Below are 12,012 nucleotides of genomic sequence, written 5' to 3'. Positions count from 1 at the left end.
GGGGGTAGGGAAACACTTGAAAAAATGATTATTTACTCTCATTAAAATTAGTTAACAGGGCTTCCCTGGTGGCGCAGTGGTTGAGGGTCTGCCTGCTGATGCAGGGGACGCGGGTTCATACCCTGGTCCGGAAAGATTCCACATGCCGCAGAGCGGCTGGACCCGTGAGCCATGGCCACTGAGCCTGCGCGTCCGGAGCCTGTGCTCCGCAACGGGAGAGGCCACAACAGTGAGAGGCCCGCATACCGCAAAAAAGAAAAAAAAAAAAAATTAGTTAACAGGGAAGTTTGTATTGCTGTCCAAGAAGCTTTTTGTTCTTAAATTAATTCTCATTCATACACTGTACATAAAGAGAAATAAGCTTTGGATTCACATCATGAAAACATAATTATTTATTATGAAAAAGTAATTCTTTACTTCTTAAAAAAATTAAGGGACTTCCCTGGTGGCGTAGTGGTTAAGAATCTGCCTGCCAATGCAGGTGACACGGGTTCGAGCCCTGGTCCGGGAAGATCCCACATGTCGCGGAGCAACTAAGCCCGTGCGCCACAACTACTGAGCCTGCGCTCTAGAGCCTGCGAGCCACAACTACTGAAGCCTGCGTGCCTAGAGCCCATGCTCCGCAACAAGAGTAGCCACCACAATGAGAAGCCTGCGCACCGCAACGAAGAGTAGCCCCCGCTCACCGCAACTAGAGTAAGCCCACGCGCAGCAACAAAGACCCAACACACAAAAATAAATAAGTAAAAATAAATAAATTTATAAAAAAATAAAATAAAATTCCATGCTCTTTTCCCTCCCATATAATTTATTATATTATAAACTTATCAAACCAGATTAAAATTATAATTAACTGAGGACAGCCAAAGATCTGTACCCAGAAATGGAAAATGACCTGAAAGCCCTACAAACTTAGAAAGTAAGTCTGTGGAAAATAATAAGGTACATCCTACAGTACAGCCAAAATATTTTATTTTATTTAAATTTAATTTCTTGGTATAGCATTTTCATGCTTTTAGAAAACCTCACTACTAACAAATAAATCTATTTATCTATGGTCATTTAAATTATCTGAAGTGATGAAAAATACATTAAAATGTTCTTCAGACACAGATGCAGAGAACAAACGTATGGACACCAAGGGGGGAAAGCCGCGGTGGGGTGGGGATGGTGGTGTGCTGAATTGGGCGATTGGGATTGACATGTATACACTGATGTGTATAAAACTGATGACTAATAAGAACCTGCTGTACAAAAAGATAAATAAAATAAAATTCAAAATTTAAAAGAAAAAAAATGTTCTTCATATTTCACTGAATCTCCAGATTTCTACTGAACAAAATGTTGGGTTTATTATATACACTATATTAAAATTCATTATTGCCTCTACTGTTGGTCCCTTGCTTTTTGAATGTGTGTGTGTGTATGTGTGAATGAGAATGTCTTTTAAAATGCACCTCCCTTATTTATTTTGAGTAAATATAATGATTGATAATAAATTCACAAATATCTAAAATGTGCTGCTCTTTATATTAAGATATTTATGAAAGTTCCAAACTGGAACCCTCCATCACTGGAGAAAATGGAAGGAGTTATGTTCAGAGCAAATGTTCTGAAACAGTCGTGTTTCACATTCGACTTGCTTGTAACTAAAAGTCTCATCACCCAAGACAAGCTGAGTTATGCTGTAGGAAGCAGGCAGAGTCCTCTTTATCAAGCTGACTGGAATGCTCATTAGCTCCATGGTCAAACCAAATCTATGTTAAGTAGTTACATGCAAGAGAAGTATTCATATTTCAAGATAGGAACAGTTCACCTTCAACAGGAAGGCAGTGTTCCCTACTTCACTACAAACTAATCCCAATTTCTTAAGTTTATGACCATTGTGTGTCTAATCATTTTTAGACATATACTGAGTAAAAGGGGAAAAGTTAACTAAAAAACAACACCTTTTCAAAGTTATTCTTCAATGCACAGGAAAAATGATAGACTGATTAACACGATGCCTCAGAATCTTTGAGAAAGCAGAAGGAACGCTATGGAACATACCAAATACACCACTTTCTTTGAAACCAGGATATTCACCAAAACCTTCAGACTTTATTGTTTGTAAGTAATCGTTGGAATTTAACAATATGAAACTAAAAATATGTGGAGTTTTTTTTTTTTTTTTGCGGTACGCGGGGCCTCTCACTGTTGTGGCCTCTCCCATCGCGGAGCACAGGCTCTGGACACGCAGGCTCAGCGGCCATGGCTCACGGGCCCAGCCGCTCCGCAGCATGTGGAATCCTCCCAGACCAGGGCACAAACCCATGTCCCCTGCATCGGCAGGTGGACTCCCAACCACTGCGCCACCAGGAAAGGCCTATGTGGAGATATTTTAAAACAAGAAGCAAACAAACAAAAAAACAAAAGTAGAATCTGATCTTACATAACTCCTTGGGGTAATAATCTGTCCATCATCTCTGTAGGTTGGACTCATAGACTGTGATCTGGTTTGGAGCTTTGCAATGCATTGTTCCCTATTAAGAGACCAAAACAGTCACAGTCAGAATTGGGGGAATTCAGAGGACACAGGGGTTTTCAAATCTAGGATTACAATATTCTTTTCCTTTTGGAAATAAGATGACTGTTTATATTAACAATGACGTTTCAATAGCAAAGAAAAAAGAAATACGAATAATAACCACTTGTATTTATTAAACTATAAGTAAAATGTCACCTAAATGCCACATGCTTGCTTACAAACAAATGCTCTTGTTAAGTGGGACTATAATGAACCACATGTATTTCCCCTTTTCCTACGTGTAGGAAGAGAAAAACTGAAGCATACAGTCTCAGAGAAGATAATTGTTTTCAAAGGTTAGCAAGTTTTGTTGGATTCATGTTTCACATCACGATGAAGTCTTAAAATATATAAAATAACAAAACTTTCACATAGCTGAAAGTCTGAATTAATTTGAAGCCATCTCAGAAACCACAGATGAATCAAAGTCCTAAATTTAAAAATACGCCATGTTTAGGTAAAACATAAGTAGAGCATAAACAGGAAAATAGTTTAAGCTTCCAGATGAATTAGAACAAAAAGATTTTTCTCCAATATAAAATATAGTACAAAAAGTGCCATTCTCAATATTCTACTTTAGCCTAGAGTCTCCCATATATTTTTTCTTTTTTAAAAAAGAGCTCTATTGAGGTATAATTGACATACAAAGAACTGAACATATTTACTGTGTGCAATTTGATGAGGTTGAACATACGCAAACACCTGTGATACCATCACCACAATCAAGGTGACAGACATATCCAATACTTCCCAGAGTTTCCCTGTGACCCTTTGTTTTTGTTTTGTTGTGAGAACACTTAATATGAGGTCTACCCTTTTAACAAATTTTGAAGAGCACAATACTACATTGTTAACTAGGCACTATGCTGAAGATATGGAAACAACCCAAGTATCCATTAACAGAGAAACGGACAGAGCAGAGTGGTAGACACACACGATGCAATACTGTTGACTCTTTAACTGGATTATGTGGACGGCACCTGGTGCAATCATCTTCCTGTACTGCCATATTTTTATACTACCAGGGATAATGGATAAATTACTTTATCCATTATCCTAGGGAATCTAGTTTCCTAAGAAAATATTTGACTTCCCTTCATGTCCACTTCTCTCCCATATATTTCTATTCGAGCTACTTCAATGGAAGTTCCATGATTACAAATATCTATTCTCTGAATGGTTACTTCAAGAGACACAAAACGAAAACTAACCACTGTTTAATGAATTAAAGCCACTGACTTTCAACCACTAGCCATATCAGGATTTCCTTCACAAGTTGTGGGTCATACTAAGTATTCTCAAAAGACAGAACGGTAGTTCAAAAAGACAAGATTAAAATTAATGTGTTTTTTGGTAGTTAACACTGACAGAATAACATTCCTTAGACTAGTTACTAAGTAATTGAGAATGTCTGAAAAAGTTGTTTTAAAGAGAGCTGTAGATTTTTTTTATACCCCTACTCAGTAGTCCAGATATCCAAATACTTAAAAATAAATGAGAAAAGGAGATAAAGTAATATTTTGAGAATAATCTCATCAGCCAGTGTGCTTGAGCTGATATAAAGCATTTAAAACTTAGTATGTGGGAAGAGACACCCTGATATACCATACTAAGTAGTGGCCTGTTCTTCTTTAAGAATAGATTAAACAATCATAAAAAGAGCGATACTTAAAAATTGAAAAATGCTTAAATATTAAAAGTAATTCTTCTCATAGAAAATATTAATAAAAAAGAGGACTGAAACATTTATCTACTTATTACACAGGGTGCATACATGAAACAACACATCCTTTTAAGTCACATGTAGCTGTCTTCTGTAACGATCCTACCGCTTTCCCTTCTTAGTAAATTTTCAAAATAAGTTATTGAATCTGTGTCCTACCCTGCCATGTCCTCTCCAATCAACTACAATCTGACTTCCACTCATCCTGAAAGTGCTGTAAGTAAAGTCAGCATTGATCTCCTAGGTGCTCAAGCAAATGAGCTGCGATCTGTTCTTACCCTGGCTGCTCGCACTAAAACATTAGGGGTGGTGCTTTAAAGATGCCACATTTATTGGCTCCACAGAACCATTCTTTCCCGGTTCCTATCCGGTCCTTTAGAAATCTCCTTCACAGCTTTTTCACCAGCTTTTCTTTCTCTGCCCATCTCATATATGCTATAATCCCTGGGGTTCTGTGTCTAACCATATTTATTTTCCTTTTATGTGCTTTCCCTGGTGAATCCAATATACTATTAGTTTTTCAAATAATAAGGAGAAGCTCTGATTACCAATCTACATCTCCAGCCCAAACTGCTCTCTTGGCCTCCAACCCCATTGCAAATACAAACTGAATAGCCCTACCTCCAATTCAACATGCCCCAAACTAAATTCATTCTATTTCCCCTGAAACATGCTCCAGTGCAGGCCAAGTAAAGCAGAGGCATTGCTGAAGTCAGCTTCTTGTGAAGGCAGTTGAGCCAACTAAAGAAGGAGGTCAGTATCACTGCTAAGATCCAGCTGGCACAAGAAGCATGGGGCATTAAGCACAGAAGTTTCATCTCTTGCCACTGATAATGACTCCAGCTGGAAACACAATTAACTGGAACTCTAAGGAGGCACAAAGACGGCTCAGATTCACAGTGATGGGGCTGGACATGGGGGGGACACAGTGATGGGGGTGAACAGGGAGACAGAGGGCAGGGGGCAGAGCTTAACCCTGTGTTATCCTTTAGGAAGAACAGCAGGCGCTGCCTGCCACAGAGAATAAACAGCAAGTCATGGCGCTTATGAAGACAGCCTACCGTTGGTACGGGGGACACGATTACAGCGAGGTCAGGACTACGGAGCTTGTGCCAATGAGGAGGAGGGACTGTGGCTCATTCACGTGTGGGTGCCAAGATAGCCCAGAAAGCAGGGTCTCGGTGTATGAGTAAGATTCCCTGGCATGCCAGTGCCTCCTTCCTCCTCTGGAGGAGGAAAACTAGAGGAAATGTAAGTTTCCCCTTTCACTTTTTCCTAATGCTAAAATATTTCAATGACAATTCAGAAACATTCTCCCAGCATCTTTGCTGATTCCAAATACTACAGAAACATAGACTTGTCACTATAAAAATAAAGAGATAAGTAATGAGACACATAATAAGCTTTAAAAGCCTAAACAAAGACTGACTGAATTTCTTCCTGCAAAAGAAACTTATACATATGGAAAATTTCTAAAATGTCTTTTTAATTTGTGTCCTCAATGTGATTCAAGTAGACATTTCAGATATAGAAAGGAAATAAACAATCTGTGATCATAAAAATGTGCTTAAAAATGAAAAACATGATTACCAAATTTTAAAACCACAATGTAAGAAGAGAATGGCAGATAAAATATAGCATAAAATCAAATCAGTGACTTAGAAAACTACTTCAAGAAATATTCTGAGAACACACAAAAAAATTAAGGGATGAATATAATAAATAAAAATGCAACAGATAAGGAAGATAAATTCAAAATCTCTCATATCAAAATAATATGAATTCCAGAAGGCATAAATAAAACAGAAACTGGGAAAATAATAATTAAAGAAATAGTAGTGACAATGCCAGTCAAGACTGCATTGGAGAAAAACCTAAAGGAACAACCTAGAACATCTCTTTTAGCTCGGACAAAAATGCAATGCCCAAAAAACCCCAAAAAATGTAATGCCATGCTATTGTCAAAAAGACCACAAATAAATGTTGGTGAGGATGTGGAAAAAAGAAAACCTAGCACCCTGTTAGTGGGTATGGAAATTGGTGGAGCCACTATGGAGAACAGTAAGGATCGTCCTCAAAACACTAAAAATAGAACTACCGTATGATCCAGCAATTCCACTCCTGGGTATATATGCAAAGAAAATGAAAACACTAATTCAAAAAGATACATGCACCCCAATGTTCACAGCAGCACTATTTACAATAGCCAAGACATGGAACCAACCTAGGTGTCCATCAACAGATGAATGGATGAAGGTGTGGTACATATATACAATGGAATACTACTCAGCCATAAAAAGGAATAAAATTTTGCCCTTTGCAACAACATGGATGGACCTAATATGTATTATGCTGAATGAAATAAGTTAGACACAGAAAGGCAAACACTGAATGTTATCATTTATGTGTGAAATCTAAAAAACAAAGCAAACAAATATAACAAAACAGAAACAGACTCACAAGCTAATTGTTACCAGTAGCGAGAGGGGTGGGGGGAGGGACAAGGTAGGAGGAGGGGATTAAGAGGTACAAACCACTATGTATAAAATAAATAAGATACAAGGATATATTGTACAGCACAGGGAATATAGCCAATATTTTATAATAACTTTAAATGGAATATAATCTATAAAAATACCAAATCACTAGTAGTATGCCTGAAACTAATATAATATCGTAAATCAACTATACTTTAATTTTAAAAAATGTAATGTCATAAAAAGGACAGGAACTGAAGGTCTGCCAGGCTCTGGTTTCAGAGACAGCTAGAAAGAGCAGGAAGTGTGACTCTGGACAAGTAGGAGAGAATCAAAGTTCCTCTAAGTAGAAGGACAAAGTCAAACTCATCAAGAAACCAGAAGCAGGGATGGAGTTCCTTGTTCTTGAGAAGAAGCTGAAAATCAGTGCTGGTGACCACTTTGGAAAGCTCTGGCTTATAAGAAGCTTTGTGCCCTGGAAAGGCAAGGAACACAGACGTGGCCTCAAAGCCAAGGAACTAGACTCGTCGTATGAAAGGACGGAGTTCAAAGTGAAAAGAGCGGGCGCAGTGGTTAAGAATCCGCCTGCCAATGCAGGGGACATGGATTTGATCCCTGGTCCGGGAAGATCCCACATGCCACGGAGCAACTAAGCCCGTGCGCCACAACTACTGAGCCCTCGTGCTACAACTACTGAAGCCCGCACGCCCTACAGCCCGTGCTCCGCAACAAGAGAAGCCACTGCAGTGAGAAGCCCGCGCACCGCAATGAAGAGTAACCCCTGCTCGCCGCAACTAGAGAGAGCCCGCGCGCAGCAATGAAGACCCAATGCAACCAAAAATAATTTTTAAAAATTAAAAAAAAAAAAAGTGAAAAGAGGCATTTGGTTCCCCAAATTCCTATAAACAGGAGGCAGCCTGAGAAAACTACTCAGCTTAAAACAAATCATTGATTCTGTTAAAAAGAAAAAAAAAAAAAAGATAATTCAGAAGGAAAAGTCAAGAACCCAAAAGACAGAGCAGAGAACAATGAAGAACACTTCCAGGAAGCAGCACTAAGCCCTAATCAAGAAACTGGCAATCAGCACCTGCTAGATTTCAGAATTTCTGTAGAACTGTCATTAGTTTGTGTCTCCCATTTTCCCTGTTTTTTAAATGGGAATTCTCCAGTCCCTCTCTCACCACTGGGGGGTGGGGGGGAGGTAACTTACAACTTTAGTTCACAGGTGTTTACAATGGAAGAAGCCACACCAGGAAAGTCTCACCTACACCTAGATATGACTTCTATTAGGTTTACTGAAGTTAATTTATGTACTGTAAAGCCATACCCATTTAAAATGTAGAGTTCTGACAAATGCATACACCTGTGTAACCAGTACAATGAAGATACAGATTCTTTCCATCACACCCAGAAGTTCTCTTGGCCTCCCTGGCAATCAATCTACTCCCTCCCACAAACCCAGGCAACCTGCATTTTGCAGAATCGCTTATATATGGAAGCAAACAGAATGCACTTTTTGTGTCTGGCTCCTCTCACGAAGGAAGAGAGACTTAGCCATGTTGTTGCATGTATCAAAGTTCATTTCTTTTTATTGATTAGAAGTATTCCATTATATGCATGAACCTTAATTTCCTTTTTGATTCATGTACTGATGGACACTTGTCTCCACATCTGGCTATTATGAATAAAGCTGCTATGGACATTCAAGAATTTATGTGGACATACATTTTCATTTCTCTTGACACGTAGGAATAGAATTGTGAGGTCATATGGTAAATTATCTAAAACTTTGTAAGAAATTGGTAAACTGTTTTCCAAAGTGGTGGGGGCACTTTATATGCCCATTAATGCTGTATGAGACTTCCAGTTTCATCTCATTGTCACCATACTTGGTTTTCTGTCTTTATCATTTTAGCCATTCTAATGGGTGTATAGTGGTATCACATTGTGCTTTATAATTTTCATTTCCCTGATAAAGGATGATGTTGTCCATCTTTTCATGTGTGTACATTAGCCATTTACTTATATATACATTTTGTGAAGTGTCTGTAAAATCTTTTGCACATTAATTGGGTTGTTGTCTACTTTTCCTTGAGTTGCACATACTCTAGACACAAATCATTTATCAGATATATGTATTTAGAATATTTTCTCTATATGCAAGGAGCACCATCTATTCATGATATAATACCCTTTGTATATTTTCTGGATACAATATGCTAATTAAGAATTTTAAAATCTATATTCATGCAGGAATATTGGTATGTAGTTTTACATTCTGGGAATGTCTGTCTTCTTTTGAAAACAAAGTAATACAGACTTAACAAAGTGAGTTGGGAAGCATTCCCTCTTTCTCTATTTCCTGAAAAAAATTCATGTAGGATGATATCATTTCTTCCATAAAAGCCTGATAGAATTCACCACGGAAACCATCTGGGCTTACAGATTTCTTTATAGAAAGGTAGTTAATTATAAAATAAACTTCTTTGGTTAACTATAGGGATACTCAGATTCCCCATTTCTTCTTGTCTTTTAAGGAATTCTTCTATTTCATCCAAATTTTTACTGATACAAAGCTGTTTATAATAGCCTCATTATACTTTTTTTTTTTTTTTTGGCCATGCCACGTGCTTGCAGGATCTTACTTCCCTGACCAGGGATCGAACCCAGGCCCCTAGCAGTGAAAGTGAGGAGTCGTAACCACTGGACCACGAGGGAATTCCCACCTCATCATATTCTGAATGTCTGTAGGATCTGTGTGGAGCCTCCTCTTTCATTCATTCCTGACATTGCGAATTTGTGTTTTCTCTCCCATTTTTATATTTTTAACTGTGGCAAAATACATGGAACATAAAATTTACCATCTTAACCACTTTTAAGTGTTCAGTTCAGTGGTTGGTAGTACAATCACAGTGTTGTGCTACCACCATCACCATCCATCTCTAGAGTTGTTCCATCTTCCCAAGACAGAAACACCTTACCTATTAAACAGTAACTTCCCTTTCTCCTCTCCCCTCAGCCCCTGGCAAACACCATTCTACTTTCTGCCTCTATGAATTTATACTTCATATAAGTGGAATCATACAGTATTTTTCATTTTGTGACTGGCTTATCTGCCTTAGCATAATATCTTCAAGGTTCACCCATGTTGTAACATGCGTCAGAATTTCCTTCCTTTTTAAGGCTCAAGAATATTCCATTGTATTATATGCCACATTTTTATGCATTTAGCCATTGATGGATACTTGGGGTGCTTCCATCTTTTGGCTACTGAAAATAATGATGCTATGTACAAGGCTATACAAGTATCTGTTTGGGTCCCTGTTTTCAATTATTTTGGATATATACACGGAAGTGGGATTTCTGTATGATATGGTAATTGTATTTTTAGTTTTTTTGATGAGCTGCTGACGGTGTTCAACCACAGCTACACTATTTTACATTCCCACCAACAGCACAGAGGGGTCCAACTTCTCTACATCCTTGCCAAACACTTGTTTTGTTTGTTTTATAGTAGCCATCCTAATAGATGGCGCCTCATAATGGTTTTGACTTGCATTTCCAGAATGATTACTGATCAATTTTTTGGAGAAATGTCTATTCAAGTCCTTTGCCCACTTTTTAATCAGGTTGTTTGTTTTTGTTGTTGTTGAATTGTGGGGTTCTTCACATACTCTGGATATTAACCCTTTTTCAGGTAGGAGATTCGCAAATATTTTCTCCCATTCCATGGGTTGCCTTTTCACTCTGCTGATTGCGTCCTTTGATGCACAACAGTTTTTAATTTTGACACGGTCCAATTTATCTACAGCTTTTTTTGGTTGCTGCTTGTGCTTTTGGTATCATATCCAATAAATCAATGCCAAATCCATCGTCATGAAGCTTTCCCCCGATATTTACCTTTAGGTATTTGATCCATTTTGCGTTAATTTTTTTGTTTGTTTTTGTTTTTTGCGTTACGTGGGCCTCTCACCGTTGTGGCCTCTCCCGTTGCAGAGCACAGGCTCCGGACGCGCAGGCTCAGCGGCCATGGCTCACGGGCCCAGCCGCTCCGCGGCATGTGGGATCTTCCCAGACCGGGGCACGAACCCGCGTCCCCTGCATCGGCAGGCGGACTCTCAACCACCGAGCCACCAGGGAAGCCCACTTAATTTTTATATATAGTAAAAAGTAAGAGTCCAACTTCATTCTTTTGCATGTGAATATCCAGTTTTGCCACACCATTTGTTGAAAAGACTGTCCTTTTCCTATTGAATGGTCTTGGCATCCTTGTCAAAAATCATTTGACCATATATGCAAGGGCTTATCTCTGGGCTCTCTATTCTAATCTATTAGTCTATATGTCTGTCTTTATGCCAGTACCAGACTTTTTTACTAATTTATCCAATCATTAATTTGTTCATTCATTCATATTCATTTAACAAATAACTGAGTTATTAACTGTGCTCCATGGTACAGTGACAGGCCTTAGGAATATAATTGTGAGCAAGACAGTCTCTGTCCTCAAGGAGCTTTGTGAATAGGAACCACAGACTGATATCAGAGCAGACGACACCCCTTCTATAGTTTGTTAAAGATCATTCCCAACAGTCTTTGCATCATCTTCATAAAACATGAAGTCATAAGGGAAAAAAAACGCTTTATTGATTGCTACATACAGGTACCTAAGTACCGTGGCCTCTATATCATTAACACTGACAAATTGTGGTGCCTCACTTACCAAATTTGGTCAATGTATTATGTGTTAACGGGCACACTCACATTTACAGCGCTGTCTGTCCTTTGTATAGAGGTTGGTTTGGGTACATTTCCTCTTTGCTTCAACAAATACCGAGTACAAAGAACATCTAGAATCTCCAAAGGTGTGTGGACTTATATATATTTTTGGTGCTCTCTCCAAGTGAATTTAGCATCTCAGTATAGCCAAGCAAGAAACTTATTTAATTCAAAAGCTGCTAGTTATTTTTTATTTAAAATGCAAAAAACAAAATATGTTCATTACAAAAGGTAAATAAAACTGGCAACAGATCTAGCTTCCCACGTTTCCCAGCACAAACACCAAATGTGAAAGTGAACTGTAGGGTTGTGTACAGTTCTCTCTTTCCTTCATGTATCTTAGACTAGCATCAGCATTGACCGTCCTGCAAAATAGCCTTGTTTCCCAGAAACAGGAAGACTACTATACCTGGGTTGGGAAATCTATCCTTGCTATATCCAAAATATTTACATGGTTGTAACATTTCTCA

At 38.4% G+C, this 12,012-nt stretch overlaps 1 protein-coding gene across 11 annotated transcripts in view; it reads right to left on the bottom strand.

Annotated features, from left to right (window-relative positions):
* CEP112 (centrosomal protein 112) overlaps positions 1-12,012 on the bottom strand; it is a 422,061-nt gene that overhangs the window by 379,625 nt on the left and 30,424 nt on the right. For 9 of the 11 annotated variants that reach the window (XM_082861163.1, XM_082861173.1, XM_082861172.1 and 6 more), the window contains one exon: positions 2,432-2,522. The exons of the other annotated variants lie outside the window; for them this stretch is intronic. In XM_082861163.1, the coding sequence (XP_082717289.1) occupies positions 2,432-2,522 (91 nt within the window). The remainder of the gene's footprint in view (positions 1-2,431; positions 2,523-12,012) is intronic. 11 annotated transcript variants of the gene reach the window in all.

This window comes from Leucopleurus acutus, assembly GCF_964270905.1.
Source record: "Leucopleurus acutus genome assembly, chromosome: 19".
Taxonomy (NCBI): Eukaryota; Metazoa; Chordata; class Mammalia; order Artiodactyla; family Delphinidae; genus Leucopleurus; species Leucopleurus acutus.
This window is presented reverse-complemented; position numbering and strand designations above follow the sequence as displayed.